The 20,401-nt window shown below is 44.6% G+C and overlaps 1 protein-coding gene across 1 annotated transcript in view; it reads right to left on the minus strand.

The window, feature by feature from the left end:
- Positions 1-3,440: 3,440 nt before the first annotated feature.
- The window catches only part of LOC115081103 (extracellular calcium-sensing receptor-like), a 29,938-nt gene continuing 12,977 nt past the window's right edge, over positions 3,441-20,401 (minus strand). The window contains exons 5-6 of the mRNA XM_029585616.1: positions 12,574-12,697; positions 3,441-4,363 (exon numbers count right to left, since the gene is read on the minus strand). Of these exons, the coding sequence (XP_029441476.1) occupies positions 3,441-4,363; positions 12,574-12,697 (1,047 nt within the window). The remainder of the gene's footprint in view (positions 4,364-12,573; positions 12,698-20,401) is intronic.

The raw sequence follows: 20,401 nt of genomic DNA on the forward strand, positions 1-20,401 counted from the left end.
AGGGTAGTAACTGCTGCTCCGTGCAGGTTACCCCATGCATTCTGGTAAGGGTAGTAACTGCTGCTCCATGCATATTACCCCCATGCATTCTGGTAAGGGTAGTAACTGCTGCTCCGTGCAGGTTACCCCCATGCATTCTGTTAAGGGTAGTAACTGCTGCTCCGTGCAGGTTAACACCATGCATTCTGGTAAGGGTAGTAACTGCTGCTCCATGCATATTACCCCCATGCATTCTGGTAAGGATAGTAACTGCTGCTCCATGCAGGTTACCCCCATGCATTCTGGTAAGGGTAGTAACTGCTGCTCCGTGCATATTACCCCCATGCATTCTAGTAAGGATAGTAACTGCTGCTCCATGCAGGTTATCCCCATGCATTCTGGTAAGGGTAGTAACTGGTGCTCCGTGCAGATTACCCCCATGCATGGTGGTAAGGGTAGTAACTGCTGCTCCGTGCTTATTACCCCCATGCATTCTGGTAAGGGTAGTAACTGCTGCTCCATGCAGGTTACCCCATGCATTCTGGTAAGGGTAGTAACTGCTGCTCCGTGCATATTACCCCCATGCATTCTGGTGAGGGTAGTAACTGCTGCTCCATGCAGGTTACCCCATGCATTCTGGTAAGGGTAGTAACTGCTGCTCTGTGCAGGTTACCCCCATGCTTTCTGGTAAGGGTAGTAACTGCTGCTCTGTGCAGGTTATCCCCATGCATTCTGGTAAGGGTAGTAACTGCCTCTCTGTGCAGGTTACCCCCATGCATTCTGGTAAGGGTAGGAACTGCCTCTCTGTGCAGGTTACCCCCATGCATTCTGGTAAGGGTAGTAACTGCTGCTCTGTGCAGGTTATCCCCATGCATTCTGGTAAGGGCAGGAACTGCCTCTCTGTGCAGGTTACCCCCATGCATTCTGGTAAGGGTAGTAACTGCTGCTCCGTGCAGGTTACCCCCATGCAGAAATGTTACACCTTCCCTTTCTTTATGCCTTTAGGATTCTGCAGTGTTTGTCCCATGCCCTTTTGATTTCATTAACTGTTCTCGTAAAAGAGAGAGAGAGTAGTATAGATTAAAGTTAAAAACTAGCTGTGCCGGGGTTTGTTTTTCATACCTTTAATAAAATTAGTGGAAAGTATAGAAAAGAGAGAGTGGTAAAATTAAAAGGGGCATTACGTTTTATATCTATTAGCCCTTAAGTCAGCTCATATTCTCCTTTGAACAAAAGGGCATTTATACCTTTATCACCAGAGAAGAAAATAATCTTTTGGAGAAAATTCTAATACCCAATTGGCTTCCATGGAAGAGGGTTGCCTTATGCAGAAAGTGTTACAAAGTAATAACAGTTTCTCTTTCCTCCAGCTTCAGTGTGTGGCAGATTATAGATTTGGCAAGAGAGTCTGCCAGAGAAAAGAGAGAGACAAAAAGATACAAATTGCTAGAAGAAAATGGTGCAATTCCTTTTCTGAGCTAATTTGAGAGGTAGTGAGAAAGAAAGCTCTTTAAAGGAGAGTTTACAGCAGAACTCCAGAATAAAAATACCAAGACACAAACAATGACATGGAACACTGTGTTACTCACACATCTTTATTTTAGTGAGCAGTCTTTATTAAAAGAGATTGAAAGAGATTATATCTGTGGTATTAAGCATTAACTGTCCTTCCATCTGGTGCATGAATTCTTTAATTATCTGTTTGATTAATTTTGCTAGATACCCCTGTACACTAAGCCGACGTGGACATCCTTCGTGAGGGAACATTTTTAGCAGCGGCGGATTCCCGAGGACGACCGGCCCGGGTATTGGCCGCCCAGGCCAGCCCAGGACACGTCACGTGGTCTGCCGAGCGTGGCTCTGTCACGGCCACGCACGGCAGACCACGTGACTGGAGCGACCGGCCCACCGGGGGATGCCCGATCCCCCCATAGGCCAGTCTGCCCCTGATTTTTAGTGACTGGAAGACTCTTCAGTGACAGGGAGACAGACTCGCCAATTGTTTTGCTAAAGATAGGGAAGTAAGAGAGAAAGCAGAGCTTCATGTCAAAAGTTCTAGCCAGCTCACACTAACTGCAAATGCAAGCTCTACCCATGAGCAGAAAAGAAATAAGATGAAGGATAACTTTCAAAGCTGCATACACATGCCCATATATACATGTGTATATGGGTGTGTACAAAGCTGCTACAGTATTTTATAACCTCCGCACAAACCCCTGTGCTCTCCCACCTACCAATAAGTCGGCTTGTACACACGTAGTTTGGGGGACTTTCTAAAATGCGTGTGGCAATGAAATAACCAGTTGTACTATTTAGTCTACGAGTTCGCCCAGTCCATCTGCAGCTCATGAAGACCCTCTTGGCTTTTCAGCCTGAAGTCCCCCCAACTTAACCCAGACCCCCCCCCCCCATCCTGTCATTTTTTCATTTTAAAAATGTTAAGATCATTTACTCCAGCTATTGAGCAGGATTGAGGTGTCACATTCATTCCCAGGGAGAAAGAGTAAGGGATGAGAGGAGACGAGCAGTGGCACCACTCAAGTGTGTCCAATCCATGATCATCCCAATGAGATCAACAGGAAGAGAAGAGCAGAAATGTACCAACCAGGTAGGAAGTGATGGTCAGAGAAAAACATGGAGTAACTGCAGTAAAGATATGCAAAATGTGACCATTAAATTGGTTTAAAATCCTATCCATTAACTATGGGAACAAAACTTAAAAAATGCCTCAGTGCCTGGTCTGGAGAAGCAACACAAATGATTCATTGGAATGAACTTCAATAATATTTTTATCATCAGGATACATTTATTGGAAGTAAAAGGTCACGAATGTATTAAAGATCTAAGTACATAAATAGACTTGTAAATGCCAATACTTTCATAAATTTCCATCATTTATCAGTAAAAGTTTATTGGAAACCAAACCAGCTTTCAGTGTGATTATTAGTGCTATTTACAATGGACTTTAATGTTTGATTAACACTGGTTTTGACTATAGTATAAAGCACAAGGCACTCAGAGTAAATTAACATCAAGAAGGGACTGTAACATCTAACATTGTGTGAGGTGTGGTTCTTGGGGACCTATTATGGCAGTCTAGCACAGGGGTTACATTTCTATGTTCAAAAGTTCACCTCTTCAGAGAAGATCCTATTGATTTTTTAGTTCAGAACCCAGCCAAGGTCTTTGACCTTTTTTAATTTCCTAAGGCTGCTGCTTAAAAAAAAAGTGTTTGCAGACAACATGGTCACATCATGCAAGAGCATCATGTTCCTTCATTGGCCTTATTCAACTCTAGTCTAAAAGCATATGGTTATAATGCTGCTTATATATCTTGAGCCCCTCATTATGCCTCAAGAACTCTCTCTTATTGTTTTTGTACAGCATTGTGTATGTTGAATAGTGCGTTAGAAGTGATAAGTAGTAGCAGTACTGGTAATAGTGATGGGGGTACAATAAAATTACTTTGCATTTTTTAGGTTCCCTGTGGCTTTCCCCATTAGGAATTCCTTGGTGTTCATCTCTGGTCTGATTAGGATGACATAACATTTGGGGAAGAATATACAACCCAACAACCCAGCACTGGAGGACAAAATTGCAAATATTTCCACAGCCACCGTGTATTTCCCTGTGGTGCTTAGATAAGCAGGAATGAAAGAGATCCAGACAGCAATGAATATAAGCATGCTGAAGGTGATGAACTTAGCCTCATTAAAGCTGTCAGGCAACTTTCTAGCTAAAAACGCTACAATGAAGCTGATAATAGCCAAAAATGCCATGTATCCCAGCATGCACCAGAATGCAATCAATGACCCTTCGTTGCATTCAAAGATTATCTTACCCATCTGGGATTTCATGTTCATTTGGAAAAATGGGGGAGCCACGATCAGCCAAGTGACACAGATGAGGACTTGGACCAGGCTGCAGGCTAATACCAAGGCATTGGACAATCGCGGCCCTACCCATGACCTCAGGCTGCTGGTTGGATTAGTGGCCTTGAAAGCTATAGCCACCATGATGGTCTTGGCCAACAAGCAAGAGATGCAGATGGCGAATACAACACCAAATGCAATCTGACGTACCATGCAGACTGGGTTTGTGGGGTGGCCTATGAACACTAATGAGCAGCCGAAGCACAGGATGAGGGCCAATAGCAGGAGGTAGCTGAGCTCACGATTATTTGCTTTCACAAGTGGGGTGTGGCGGTTCTGAATGAAGATTGCAAGGATAGCGGCTGGCAACAGGGCTCCTAGCACTGACGTAACAGCCAACGTCATGCCCAAGGGTTCTTGATAGGACAGGAACTCAATGGACTTTTCCTGGCATCCGTCATGTCTCTTGGATGGCCATTGGTCATCGGGGCACTTCATGCACTCTGTGGCATCTGTAGGAAGAATAAACTCCTTGTGTGGCTTTGATCATGGAAAATCATCACATGAATAAAATGAGAAAGTGAACACCATTCATCTGTTCTGATATTTTATCTTTTCCCAACTACTTTTTGCCATTCAACTTATTGAGTTGCAAGTGTGAGGGGGTTGGTAAATTGCTGGACTCCGATTACCCTCTAACGGGACTTTAACCCCTAACAAGTCACTCACAATATGATCAGATACCTGGTTCCATGAGATTGTTTAATGAGAAGATATATTATGGACTTGAGATTATTGAACTGCTACTGTGGTACCTGCAATGCCATATCAAAGCTCAGGTACTGTGGTTTATTTGCTGAAATCAGTTGCCAGGTTTACTGCAACTGATCATCTACAGATTTAATCTTCAGGCTGAGAATGAGGGAGGTTGAGTATGCTTAGCCTTTAGGATCCCTGCTGATCTGTATTGAACCAATCAGAGACAGGAGTATGCCTCAAAGCCAATGCAGCATGCACATTCTGCTCGTGTTTTCTTTCTCCCATTGATTTTCTCCCAGGATTTACAAGTTGGTGCTAGAAGAGGGCTGAGTTGTGTGCAGGCAGAAAAAAGAACTGCAGAGATCTCAGACTGGCCCCATTGAAGAACTGTGAAAGAACATTTACTATGGAGAATTTAGAAAGTATATTTCCTACTGAGGCATTCTCTGTTTATGTACTGCAAGTGCAAGATTGGTTTCAAGTTTCCTCTTGAGGATTTTAGTTTAGGTTTTTACTTGGTGGGTTTGGATTTTTATGTATGTATGTTATGTAACATTTCCTTTATTATATGTTACTGATTTTTTTGTAATTTGTATTTTGTATTTATGTCTGTTTGGATTGGGGTGGTTATAAAAGAAAAAAAGGGTTGTATTGATATTATAATGTGGGTGGGTAGATTTGTGTTAAGGGTTGTGTTGGATGTATGTATTTAATATTTTTATTTACTTTTCATGTTTATACTGTAATTTATGTTTCTATTTGTCTGAATATGATTTATAAAATTATAGATTTATTTCTATGAATAATGTTTTTAGTAAAGAAATTTAGTGATTTTTAAGTGTAGCAGGTGTAGACCCTTGGACCGAGGTGGGGTTCGTGCAACCTGCAGGGTGGAGCCCTGCATGTCTCCACCATCAGCTGGCAGCTCTGGATGAGGTTGAGGCCTAGCTGGAGCTTCATCTATATCTTTCCTTGTTCCCCTTAGGTTGAGCCCTCAGGTGCCGGGGCCAGCAGGTCTTAGGCGGGGATCTCCACTGAGGAACTGGAGATCTAAAGAGATGGTTGTGTAACAGGCCAGGATCTGGGGCAAGCGGAGTTCAGATGTTGTTGTAGAACAGACAATGGTCAGTGGCAAGCAGAGTTCAAACATAGTGAGGATCAGGCGGTGGTCAGTGGCAGGTGGAGGTCAAGCAGTGTCCAAGGCAGGCCAAATTCAGAACCAGAGATCCAACCAAGGGAAGGTGGGATGGATAGGGAAGCAGGGAGGTAAAGGGCAGCACAGATGGGCAGGCGAGAATTCAGAAGAAGTGAAGACTGACCACAAGATGAAGATCACACAAAGAACTGAAGTCCACAAGACGAAGATGAGGACTACTGAGGCAGGAACACAGGAGACCAGGAATCGAAGAGACAAAGACCAAGGCCCAAAGAGACGAAGACCAGGAACTGAAGAGATGAAGATCATGAATGCAGGCAGGGACGCTGAGGCAACTCACTCTACTAGCAGTAGTGGACCTATTGCCAAGACAAGGAGAAGCTACTGCAGTGGACTTTTATCGGCCTTTGTTAGTGAGGTCATCATCGGGTGCCACTGACCTTTTCCCACCACAGGCCCTTTAAATGTATCAGCATGGGGCATGCGCACATGCCTTAGGAGGACTCAGGGAGAGCATCAGTGTTAGAAGCAGGGTTAACACAGCAGCCTGCTAGATATCTATTCGAGGGCCTTCCTCAGCATCAGCGTGTGTTCCCCTGGGCTCGGGGCTGGAGGTAAGATGTGCGGTCTGCAAGGCAGGTCCACAGACCACCAAATGCAACATTAAGGCTGATATTCAGCGCCACTTAGCCTGATAAGTTCTGATGTATCTGGCTAAGTAGTGTGTTTTAAATATACTAAATATTTATCCAGCTAATTGGAGGGAGGAGAATGGGCGTAATTGGAAAAGTTGAGTTAGCTGGATAAGTGATCTGGCTAATTCTCAGGTCGTTTTAAAAGCGTTGTTTGTGCAAAAATGCCCATATATATGTGTGTATTTGGCCTGTATGAGCAATACATAGTAACGATGGCAGAAAAAGACCAAAATAGTCCATCTAGTCTGCCCAGCAAGCTTCCCAAGGTAGTAACTGCCGCTCCGTGCAGGTTACCCCCATGTTTCTCTTAAGGGTAGTTACTGCCACTCTGTGCAGGTTACTCCCATGTTTCTCTTAAGGGTAGTAACTGCCACTCCATGCAGGTTAAGCTTTTTTATTTATTCCCATCTTCTAGTCTTTTAGGGATCCACAGTGTTTATCCCATGCCCCTTTGAAATCCTTCACAGTTTTAGTCTTCACCACTTCCTCCGGAAGGGCATTCCAGTCATCCACCACCCTCTCAGTGAAGAAATATTTCCTGACATTGGTTCTAAGTCTTCCTCCCTGGAGTTTCAAATCATGACCCCTAGTTCTACTAAATTGTTTCCAATGGAAAAGGTTTGTTGATGACCATGGATCATTAAAACCTTTCAAGCATCTGAAGGTCTGTATAATATCACCCCTGCTCCTCCTCTCCTCTAGTGTATACTTCAACCTCTTCTCATAAGTCATTTGATGGAGAGCACCCACCATTTTGGTCGCCCTTCTCTGGACCGCTTCCACCTTGTCTCTGTCTCCTTTGAGATACGGTCTCCAAAACTGAACACAGTACTCCAGGTGAGGCCTCACCAAGGACCTGTACAAGGTGATTATCACTTCCCTTTTCTTACTGGTTATTCCTTTCTCTATGCAGCCCAGCATTCTTCTGGCTTTGGCTATCGCTGTGTCACACTGCTCCGTGCACATCAGCCCTTCACCCCCCAACGCATACAGTTCTTTTGGATTACCACACCCCAGATGCATAACTCTGCATTTCTTGGCATTGAATCCCAGCTGCCATATCTTTGACCACTCTTCCAGCTTCCTTAAATCCCATCTCATTCTCTGTACTCCTTCTGGCGTGTCCACTCTGTTGCAGATCTTAGTATCATCTGCAAATAGACAAACTTTACCTTCTATCACTTCCGCAATGTTGCTCAACACCGATCCCTGCGGCACTCCATTTAACACCGCTCTCTCTTCAGAGTAGGTTCCATTTACCATCACCCATTGTTTTCTATCCGTCAACCAGTTTGTAATCCATGCCATCACCTTGGAGCTGACTCCCAAGCTTCTCATTTTGTTGATGAGTCTTCTCTGTGGGACCGTATCAAAAGCTTTACTAAAATGCAAGTAAATTACATTGAGCGCTCTTCCCTGATCCAGTTCTCTAGTCACGCAATCAAAGAAATCAATCAGATTCGTCTGACAGGACCTTCCCCTGGTGAATCCATGCTGCTTCTGATCGAGCAACCCACTATCCTTACCTTCAGCAGAGTCTCCATTAATTTTCCCCACCACCGAGGTGAGGCTAACCAGCCTGTAGTTTCCAGCCTCTTCTCTGTTCCCACTCTTGAAAAGCGGGACCACCACCGCTCTTCTCCAATCACTCGTCACCACTCCCGTTTCTAGGGATCTATTGAACAGGTCACACAGTGGACCCGCCAGCACATCTCTGAGCTCCCTCAGTATCCTGGGGTGAACCTCATCAGGCCCCATGGCTTTGTACACTTTCAGTTTTCTTAGCTCTTCCCATACATTATCTTCCGTAAATGGAGTTTCATCTACTCCACCCCCTTCTACAGTCTTGATAACAAGTGATGGTCCTTCTCCAGGGTCTTCTTTTGTGAACACTGAACTGAAGTATTTGTTTAATATTTCTGCTAATTCATCATTTCTCTCCACCCATTGATCCTTATCCCCTTTCAGTTTCAGTATACCACTATGTACCTTTCTCCTTTCTCTAATATATCTGAAAAATGTTATCACCTCGCTTTATCTCCTTGGCAATCCTTTCCTCTGCCTGACTTTTTGCTTTCTTGATTACTTTTTTCATATCCCTCAGTTTCTCCAGAGTTTCATCCTTGTGATCCTCCTTTTGGGATCCTTTATATTTCTTAAAAGCTGCTTTTTTTGCTTTTATCACATCAGCCACCTCCTTTGTGAACCAGATTGGATTCTTATTTCTCTTACTTTTGTTTACTTTTCTAACATACAGATTTGTTTCTTTTGCAATTGCTCCTTTTAGTTTGGCCCACTGTTGTTCGACCTCTCCCATTTTCTCCCAGTCTTCAAGTTCTGCCTCCAGATATTTCCCCATTTCGACAAGACTGTTTTTTTGAAGTTTAAAACTCGGGTCTTTGTGACACTTCTCCGGATCCTATTTGCAATATCAAACCATGCTGTAAAACTCCCTCCCTTGTGGGTTCCATTACTATTTGTTTGAACAGAGCCCCTTGCAGGGCATCCACTATCTCTCTACTTCTGTTAGATTCTGCAGAAGGGATTCTCCAGTCCACGTCTGGCAGATTGAAGTCACCAACAATCAACACTTACCCTTTCTTTCCCACCTTTATAATGTCTTTGATCAGATCTCTGTCTTGTTCTTCCATATGAGTCGGGGGCCTGTTCACCACTCCAGTAAAAATGGATGTACCGTCATCTTTTTTTAGGATGGCCCATAATGCTTCTTCTCTACCCCACTTTCCTTGCAGTTCAGTTGCTTGGATATTATTTTTAACATAAAGAGCTACTCCTTCCCCTTTTTTGTCCTTTCTGTCATTCCTTATAGCCTGGTATGGCCGTATCCAAGTCATGAGTATCCATGAACCATGTCTCTGTGACAGCAACAACGTCCAATTCTGCCTCCACTATTAAGGCCTGCAGGTCTGGGATTTTATTGGCCAAACTGCGAGCATTTGTAGTCATAGTTTTCCAATTTTTCTCCCTTGCTATGTTGCACTTCCTAGGAACCTTTCCTGTTTTTTTGAGCTGATTGATTTTGTTATTTTCACTTTGCATGTCCATCACAGGTCTTATTCTGCCAGAACCTACTGTTACCCAATCGAGTCTGGGTTTTTGAATCCTGGATATCTGATAACTCTGTGGGAGTGGGAGTTGAGGTACAGGTTGCGGTAAACTTGGGGAAGGTGGGTGCCTGATTGTCACATATCTAGTTCTACCTGAGCGCAGTGTAAAATATGTTTTCCTGGGATTCTGTAACTGCTGTGGGAGATGGGCGACAGATGGATGTTTTAAGGAAGGGGAGGTTAATTGAATCCTGGCCAATTGCTCCCTTAGATGGATCAGCTCCATTTTAATTTTAGATAGCTGAAGGCAAAAGGGACAGCCCTTGGTTCTCCAAATGATAGGCCTTGGGACATAAGCACCACAATTGTTGCATTGAATTAAAGTCATTCTCTCTGATGAATTAAAATCCTAAAGATAAGGTAAGGTATGGCTAGTCCCTAGCAAAGACTTTTAATAGGTATTTGAACTAAAAGTATGTGTTATCCAGTAAAGATTAATAGGCAGAGTATGTAAACCAAATTAACAAGCAATATGACAGTATGAGTTATATCTAGGCTGTGAGGAACTACTAAGTAATTGGGGATGAGGTAATTGAAGCTAATTATCTAGGAGACCAGGGAAGAGTATATACGAAAATAAAGCCGGGGTGGGTGGGTGGGTAGAGGGGCAGGAGGGAGGGAAATAAACACAGGCTAAGGAGACTGGCTGTCCTTTTTTTTTTAATTCTTAGCCCTAGAAAGCAGACAAAATGGCTCTATTACAGGTTTCAATTTCAAATCTGCCCCTTTCTAATAGACGAGGCAAAATCTTTTGCAAATATAAAGCCCTATTATATTAAGCACAGGTAAATAACAAAATAAAATTGCACTTAGTTTCAGCAAGGCTCTGGCTCATGAAGGGCCCAGCTCCAAAAAAACCATGGATTATGAAAAGCCACACGTAACAAATAAGGGGTGAAAAAGGGGTGGGAATGGCCCTTCCAGGGCGGGGAAAAGATTTATGTGGGTAACTCCAAATTTTAAAACTGAAAGCCACAGCGCATATGTTAGATGTCCACATAACTTTACTGCTACTCCTGCTGACAAGCAAGTCTGTAGATCTCGAGTTTTAGGGCTTATAGAACATGGTGAAGGGTCCAGGTCAACTGGGGTGTGTGGAGGATGAAGAACCAAAGAGGTTTGAAAGAGCTTGCTATTACATGGACAAACTGGTGGACTAATTGCAAAACTGGAAAGGTGCCGTGTGCGAACATGTTTTCAAATTCACTGACATATGCACGTAAAAGCCGACAAGGTCCTATGGAAGACAAACGCACATTAGCTGTGCTCAAGTAACCTTTATAAATTAGGAGCATACTTACGCGCAGTTGTTGAATTTTAAAACATACATGCGCAAATGTGCACACAATTCAAGATTCCAATATATCCTCGCTCGCGTGCTGATCTGCATGTGTATGGGCACACGCGTGCTCATCTCTGGTTTCTCCATAGACCTGTCCTAAAGTTAGCTGCATAAACTTATCCAGCTAACTTTATGATAGTTGTATATATTCATTGGTACAGCTATGCTGCTGAATATATAGGCTAACTTGCCGAGCCACACAGTTCCGATTCACATCTCTATTGGTTAGTGCTACTTTGATTTTCAGAACTCTGCAGCTTTACATAGTATGCGTGTTAGATGGACGGTGCTCCCTGATGGTTACTGGTGCATCTATGCACACCTTGCAGCCTCCTTTCCAACAGACAGACATCACCATGCATATGATAGATATGGATTGTTTGTTAGCTTCTGTTGCGTGTCCCGCCTGCGCTGGTGCCGCGACCGGGCCTGCTCACATTGGGCTCTCCTCCACGGGCTCTGTTCCATCCTCCCTAGCAGCAGCAGCCAGCTCTCGGCGTCCCCAGTGCCTATCCCAAACGCCTCTGTCGTCGGAGGCCTCTCAGCAGAGCTCTCACAGGGGATCCGCCTCCTCGGCCCCGCCCCTAGTTGTGCGTGTGGCCGGCGCGCCTTCATTTAAAGGGCCCAGGGCGGGAACTGATACCTGGAACTGACCTCTGCTTGCTACTGACCATGCTCGGACTGATACCTGGAACTGACCTCTGCCAGGTTCTTGTGGCCTGGTTTTGGCCTCTGTTGGAAACAGGATGCTGGGCTTGATGGACCCTTGGTCTGACCCAGCATGGCAATTTCTTATGTTCTTATGTTCTTGCTACTGACTACGCTCGGACTGATACCTGGAACTGACCTCTGCTTGCTACTGACCACACTCGTACTGATACCTTTGCTTTGGCTGACCACCCTCGGACGGATACCCTGGCTTTGACCCTTGCGTTTCATATGGACATTCTCTTTGCTTCTCCTGTGACCACCAGGTCTGCCTGCTCTGATGCTGCCCACTGCCTTCCACAAGCTAGACCACGAGGCGCTGCCTATCCTGACCGGAGGACCTGTTCCATTCCAGTGGTCTCCGGTACACTCTGTTCCGGTCTAGCTCACCTGTTCTCCACTAGCTGTGCACCCTTGCTCTTGGTGGGCACACCGCTCCGCTCCGCTACCTCTCTGGGAGACCCTCAGAGGCCCACCTAAGCCCAGGCGGTCCGGGTATCCAAGGGCTCAACCCACGTAGCCCCCGGACTGTTATTGGTGAAGCTCCAGCTAGCCTCTTTCTCCTCGTATGCTCCACCTCCTGGCGGCGGGTGCCCTCTGGGAACCCTCAGAGAGCCGTACCAATCCTGCACCAGGCCAAGGGTCCACATCCAGCGCAACAGCTTCCAATTTCTTATAGGTCTATTTTTGAAGATGTCACATCATAAATACATAGAATTCAATGTAATCCTTTACTGGGAAATGTAATTTTTAAAATTGTAATATGTATGGTGGAATATGTCTGTTTATAAGCATCTGCTCGGAATTGAAAATATATTATACTGTAATGTTTTTTTTCCATTGAACTGACCTAGACAGAACCATTGTACCCTCTAATACCAACCCTCCATCCTACAAAATATACTCACTACTGAGTGGGCTTCATAGCACTCACCTGTTTGGTTACTAAACTCATTTTCAGAGCAGGGAATGCAGTCAAAGCAGCAGGCAGGTTGCCCTTCTAGAATGGCCTTCCGGAACCCAGGACCACAGCTCTCACTGCAGGTAGAGACAGGAGCCTTAACGGAGAGAAGTGTGAAGGTGGACAGAACAAATGTATCTATTAATAATGTACCAAGAGACTCTTTTTCAAACAAGAGTGGTGCATAAAAGTAAACACACTGGAAGAGATGAAAAAAATGAATGGGTAATGAAAAGACAGAAAGAATGCTTTGAAAATAGACATGGATATTTAAAAGTGTAAAATCATGCATTTGTGGCATAAAACTCCATGAATTACGTATAATTTGGAGGACAAATCCTGAAAACTATTAAATTAGGAAGAGATGAAGGAGTAATCATCTGCATTGGCTTGAAGGTAGCCAGTTAATGTAATAAAACGATAGAGAAAGCGAACAATATGCTGTTGCATAACTAGAGGTATTAAGAGAAATAAAAAGGAGGTCATATTGCCTGATCATAGGTCACTAGTGAGACCCCACTTTGCGTACTGTGTTCATCGCTGGAGACCGCACGTTCATTAGAACACTGAGAGGATTGTTGCAGTTCAGAAAAAGGCTATTAATATGGTACAAGGCCTGCCAAAATCTGCACAGTGGAGGAAAGAAGGTAAAGGGGGATATGATTGGAACATTCAAACATTTGACAGGCGTCAGCACAATATAAGAAGGGGGGGGGGGTCATGAAATGATGTTGGAGGGAGGAAGGTAAAGTGAGAGAATACTTCTTTACTGAGAGGGTGGAAGATGCCTGGAATACCCACCAACAGAGGTAGGGGAAACCAAGACTATGACTGAATTCAAGCATGCTTGGGACAGAAACGGAGGGCAGTTGTGAAATGTCAATACTGCAAACAACCCGCCCTTCACTCCCTTGAGACCAGCAGCAAGGGGAATGGTGATAAGAAGACAAATGGTGGATAGAAAAAGCACAACCTAATGATCCCGAAGGCCATGGGTCCTTGGAACCAGCAGGCTAGAACTCTCCAGAATTGAACTAGGATGATGCTAGTAAGTCAGTGGTAGACAGGTCAAGCACAGAAGGGTGATGGGACCAACAGTGGCTGAGATTCTGGGAGCATCCTCAGTACATTTTGGGTAATAGACTTACTGTTTAGATTGCTGCAAGTCTTGGTGGTAAGACATGGTGGAATGGGTATCACATTAAGAATGCAAACTTGTATACTCATTTACACAGGATGGTAGAGAAGCAAAGGGAAGACAATAAAACTGACTTGGATAAGGGACAGTATTCTATAAGCAATAAGATTTATATAGTGGGCATTGGGATGTCTTATTAGCACTGTACACCAGATTAGCTGAGCAGACTGAATGGCCCAATTGGTCTTGATCTTCCATCAATTATAGTGTCACTATTTTATGGGAGAGTATTGGACATGGGGTGAGGAATGATAGGAAAAGCAGGTTGATGGTTGTTACTGTGTAGTTAGAGGACATGTGATGAAGAATGATAGGAAGGGACAGATAGATAACTATTACTGTGAGTGATGAAGACATGGGGTGAGGAACTGTAGGAAGGATAGGGTTAATGGTTATTATTTATTTTATTTTATTTATTTATTTATTTGAGTTTTTTCTATACCGGCATTCACGGAGTTCGTATCATGTCGGTTTACATAAAACAAGGGGTGATCAATAAATTATAAACGTACTTAACTATAACATGAGTATACATTTACAAAATATAACAAATTATAACAAGTGCGCAGAAAAAGCAGTTACAATAAAACAAGGATGGTTCTAACTGGGAGTAGAAGAAGAGGATGATAGAAGTTTAACAAGAAGTTTAACAAGAAGTAGAACGTGCAGTGGTTGGTAAGTCTGTATCAGTTTATTGGGTGATAATCAGTCTTGCTGTATTTGGCGGTCAAGCATCAGTCAGGGTCCGGAAAGGCTTTCATGAACAGCCATGTCTTAAGTCTCTTTCTGAAGGTTGGAAGACATGGTTCCTGTCGTAATTCTAAGGGTATTGAGTTCCATAGTGGGGGACCTGCTGTAGAGAAGGCCCTGTCTCTCAGTGTTGTATGTTGGGTGGTATTGGCGTGTGGTACCTGTAGATATTCTCTGTAAGCTTCTCTTATGGGTCTGTTGGAGGAGTGTTTTTTGAGAGCTATTTGTAGATTGAGAGGAGCTAGTCCATGAATATTTTTGAAGATTGTGGTGAGGGATTTATGTATTATTCTGTAGTGGATTGGCAGCCAGTGAAGGTCTTTAAGTACTGGCGTAATGTGATCTCTTCTCCTCTTGTTCGTTAGGATTCTTGCTGCCGTGTTCTGAATCATTTGGAGAGGTTTAGTATGGGATGATGGGAGGCCTAGTAGAATAGCGTTGCAGTAATCTATTTTCGCAAAGATTATTGCTTGGAGCACTGTTCTGTAATCATGGAAATGAAATAGGGGTTTTATTCTTTTTAATGTGTGAAGTTTGTGGAAGCAGTCTTTAGTTGTTTGATTAATAAATGATTTTAGGTTTAGCCGGTTGTCATTACTATGAGTTGAGACATTATGTGGTGATGACTGATAGGAGGGGGAGGGTTGATGGTTATAAATCTGAGTTGAGAAGTCAGTGGGAAGAGGAATGATAGGACAGCTTAATAGTATTACTATGAGTAGAGAAGTCAGTGGGAAGAGGGGTAAGAAATTATAGGACGGGATAGTGCGAAGGTGGCAGACCACACGCGTCACCTAGATAGGTTTATAGTAGGGATGTGAATCGTTTTTTGACGATTTAAAATATCGTTCGATATATTTTAAATCGTCAAAAATTGTTAGGGCCACAATACAATACCAATTCCCCCGATTTATCGTCAAAAAATCGTAAATCGGGGGAAGGGGGAGGGCAGAAAAACCGGCACACTAAAACCCCCTAAAACCCACCCCCGACCCTTTAAATTAAATCCCCCACCCTCCCGAACCCCCCCCCAAATGCCTTAAATTACCTGGGGGTCCAGCGGCACACTAAAACCCCCTAAAACCCACCCCCGGCACACTAAAACCCCCTAAAACCCACCTCGACCCTTTAAATTAAATCCCCCACCCCAAATGCCTTAAATTACCTGGAGGTCCGTAGCGGCGGTCCGTAGCTTAAATTACCCCCGGGTCCGTAGCTAAATCGGGGGAAGGGGGAGAGCAGGAAATCCGGCACACTAAATCGTGGTGTCTTCAGCCAGCGCCATTTTGCAAAATGGCCGCCGCAAAATGACGGTGGCCATAGACCAATACGATTCGGCGCAGGAGGTCGTTCTGGACCCCCGCTGGACTTTTGGCAAGTCTTGTGGGGGTCAGGAGGCCCCCCCCAAGCTGGCCAAAAGTTCCTGGGGGTCCAGCGGGGGCCCTGGAGCGATCTCCTGCCGCAAATCTTTTCCATACGGAAAATGGCGCCGGCCATACGCGTATGGCCCCCGCCATTTTCCGTATGGATAATGGCGCCGGCAGGAGATCGACTGCAGGAGGTCGTTCAGCGAGGGTTCCAGACCCCCGCTGAACGACCTCCTGCAGTCGATCTCCTGCCGGCGCCATTTTCCGTACGGAAACGATTCGCGGCAGGAGATCGCTCCAGGGCCCCCGCTGGACCCCCAGGAACTTTTGGCCAGCTTGGGGGGGGCCTCCTGACCCCCACAAGACTTGCCAAAAGTCCAGCGGGGGTCCGGAACGACCTCCTGCGCCGAATCGTATTGGTCTATGGCCGCCGCCATTTTGCGGCGGCCATTTTGCAAAATGGCGCCGGCTGAAGACACCACGATTTAGTGTGCCGGATTTCCTGCTCTCCCCCTTCCCCCGATTTAGCTACGGACCCGGGGGTAATTTAAGCTACGGACCGCCGCTACGGACCCCCAGGTAATTTAAGGCATTTGGGGTGGGGGATTTAATTTAAAGGGTCGGGGTGGGTTTTAGGGGGTTTTAGTGTGCCGCTGGACCCCCAGGTAATTTAAGGCATTTGGGGGGGGGGGGTTCGGGAGGGTGGGGGATTTAATTTAAAGGGTCGGGAGTGGGTTTTAGGGGGTTTTAGTGTGCCGGTTCATGATTTTAACGATTTTAACAATACTCTAAACACCCAAACGGCGACGATACGATTCCCTCCCCCACCCAGCCGAAATCGATCGTTAAGACGATCGAGGACACGATTCACATCTCTAGTTTATAGACAGTGCTGGGGAGGAACCGGCTGTCGTGGTACATGTAGGCACCAACGACATAGGAAAATGTGGGAGAGAGTTTCTGGAAGCCAAATTTAGGATTTTAGGTAGGAAGCTGAAATCCAGAACCTCCAGGGTGGCATTCTCTGAAATGCTTTCTGTTCCACGTGCAGGTCCCCAGAGGCAGGAAGAGCTCCAGAGTTTCAATGCATGGATGAGACGATGGTGCAGGGAAGAGGGATTCAGTTTTATTAGGAAATGGGGAAACTTTTGCGGAAAGGGGAGACTTTTCCGAAAGGATGGGCTCCACCTTAACCAGAGTGGAACCAAGCTGCTGGCACTAACTTTCAGTAAGGAGATAGAGCAGCTTTTAAACTAGAACAAGGGGAAAGCTGGCAATCACTCAGCAGTGCATGGTTCGGAGAAATGTATCCTTGAAGGATACTAATGAAACAGGAGAGTTAGGGCATCCTAACAGAGAGGTTCTATTAAAAGCAAACATAGTCCATGTGCCTATATGTAAAAAATCACCGAAGCTAATGATTTCTGAATTATCCCTAGCAACTGAAAAGCAGGTTGTTAATACAAACAAAAAACACACTTTGAAATGTCTGTATGCCAATGCCAGAAGTCTAAGAAATAAAATGGGAGAGTTAGAGTGTATAGCAGCAAATGATGAGAGTGACTTAATTGGCATCACAGAGACTTGGTGGAAGGAGGATAACCAATGGGACAATGCTATATCAGGGTACAAATTATATCGCAATGATAGGGAGGATCAACTTGGTGGGGGTGTGGCACTTTATGTCCGGGAGGGTATAGAGTCCAACAGGATAAAGATCATACAAGAGACTAAATGCTCAGTAGAATCTATATGGGTAGAAATCCCATGTGTGTTAGGTAGGAGTATACTACCGTCCACCTGGACAAAATGGTCAGACAGATGATGAAATGCTTAGAGAAATCAGGGAAGCTAACCAATTTGGCAGTGCAATAATATTGAGAGATTTCAATTACCCCAATATTGACTGGGTAAATGTAACATCAGGACTTGCTAGAGACATAAAGTTCCTGGATGTAATAAACGACTGCTTCATGGAGCAATTGGTTCAGGAACAAACAAGAGAGAGTTATTTTAGATTTAATTCTTAGTGGAACGCAGGATTTGGTGAGAGAGGTAACAGTGGTGGGGCCACTTGGCAACAGTGATCATAACTGGAAGGGGGACAATAAGTAAATCTGCAGCTCAAACATTAAACTTTCAAAAGGGAAACTTTGATAAAATGAGGAAAATAGTTAGAAAAAAACCTGAAAGGTGCAGCTGCAAAGGTTAAAAGTATTCAACAGGCATGGACATTGTTTAAAAATACAATCCTAGAGGCACAGTCCATATGTTTTCCACACATTAAGAAAGGTGGAAGGAAGGCAAAACGATTACCGTCATGGTTAAAAGGTGAGGTGAAAGAGGCTATTTTATCCAAATAAAACATCCTTCAAAAATTGGAAGAAGGATCCATCTGAAGAAAATAGGATAAAACATAAGCATTGTCAGGTTAAGTGTAAAACATTAATAAGACAGGCGAAGAGAGAATTTGAATTGAAGTTGGCCAAAGAGGCAAGAACTCATAATAAAAACTTTTTAAAATATATCCGAAGCAAGAAACCTGTGAGGGAGTCATTTGGACCATTAGATGACCGAGGGGTTAAAGGGGCTCTTAGGGAAGATAAGGCCATTTCAGAAAGACTAAATTAATTCTTTGCTTCTGTGTTTACTAATGAGGATGTTGGGGAGATACCAGTTCCGGAGATGGTTTTCAGGGGTGATGAGTCTGATGAACTGAACGAAATCACTGTGAACCTGGAAGATGTAGTAGGCCAGATTGACAAACTAGAGTAGCAAATCACCTGGACCGGATGGTATGCATCCTAGGGTACTGAAGGAACTAAAAAATGAAATTTCTGATCTATTAGTTAAAATTTGTAACCTATCATTAAAATCATCCATTGTAACTGAAGACAGGAGGTTGGCCAATGTAACCCCAATATTTAAAAAAGGCTCCAGGGGCGATCTGGGTAACAATAGATCAGTGAGCCTGACTTCAGAGCTGGGAAAAATAGTGGAAAATATTCTCAAGATCAAAATCGTAGAGCATATAGAAAGACATGGTTTACTTGGACTGGTGCTTTTCAATCTATTAGATAAAGGAGCCCTGACCGACGTGCCGCAAATGCGCAGTAGAGAGTAGCTCTACCGCGCATGTGCGGGCGAGCACGTCGGTCAGAGTGGAGCGTGCCTGAAAAAAAAAATTGCGCTGGGAGGAGCAGTAGCGGCGGTGGCGAAGAGCGGCGGCGTGGAGTAGTAGCGGCGGCGGCAGTGAAGAGCGACGGCGGCGGTGCGCGTGAGGGAGGGCCCCCCCGGAGATCTTCCGTCTGCACCATCCAAGGGAAGGGGTTGTGGATGAGCTGAAAGGGGAGGGGATTGAGAGAGGGGGAGTGACTGAGGGGAGGGGGGAGGGAGGAGAGAGTGAGTTGAGGGGAGTGACTGAGGGGGGAGTGACTGAGGGGAGGGGGAGGGAGGAGAGAATGAGGGGAGGGGGTAGTGACTGAGGGGAGGGGGAGGGAGGAGAGAGTGAGGGGAGAGGGAAGGTGAGAGTGAGGGGAGGGGGGAAGGTGAGAGGGAGGGAGACTAGAGGGGGGAGGTGAGAGGGAGTGGGAGGGAGAATAGAGGTGAGAGGGAGAATGAGGGGGAGGGAGTGGGAAGGAGAATGAGTGGGAAGGAAATGGACCGAAATTTTTTTTTAAATGTAGCCCGTTGTTACGGGCTTAACGGCTAGTATATATATAAATGATCTGGAAAGGAATACGATGAGTGAGGTTATCAAATTTGCGGATGATACAAAATTATTCAGAGTAGTTAAATCACAAGCAGACTGTGATAAATTACAGGAGGACCTTGCAAGACTGGAAGATTGGGCATCCAAATGGCAGATGAAATTTAATGTGGACAAGTGCAAGGTGTTGCATATAGGGAAAAATAACCCTTGCTGTAGTTACACGATGTTAGGTTCCATATTAGGAGCTACCACCCAGGAAAAAGATCTAGGCATCATAGTGGATAATACATTGAAATCATCGGCTCAGTGTGCTGCAGCAGTCAAAAAAGCAAACAGAATGTTAGGAATTATTAGGAAGGGAATGGTTAATAAAACGGAAAATGTCATAATGACTCTGTATCGCTCCATGGTGAGACCGCACCTTGAATTCTGTGTACAATTCTGGTCGCCGCATCTCAAAAAAGATATAGTTGCGATGGAGAAGGTACAGAGAAGGGCAACCAAAATGATAAAGGGGATAGAACAGCTCCCATATGAGGAAAGGCTGAAGAGGTTAGGGCTGTTCAGCTTGGAGAAGAGACGGCTGAGGGGGGATATGATAGAGGTCTTTAAGATCATGAAAGGTCTTGAACGAGTAGATATGACTTGGTTATTTACACTTTCGAATAATAGAAGGACTAGGGGGCATTCCATGAAGTTAGCAAGTAGCACATTTAAGATTAATCGGAGAAAATTCTTTTTCACTCAACGCACAATAAAGCTCTGGAATTTGTT

Source organism: Rhinatrema bivittatum, chromosome 19, assembly GCF_901001135.1.
Source record: "Rhinatrema bivittatum chromosome 19, aRhiBiv1.1, whole genome shotgun sequence".
Classification (NCBI taxonomy): Eukaryota; Metazoa; Chordata; class Amphibia; order Gymnophiona; family Rhinatrematidae; genus Rhinatrema; species Rhinatrema bivittatum.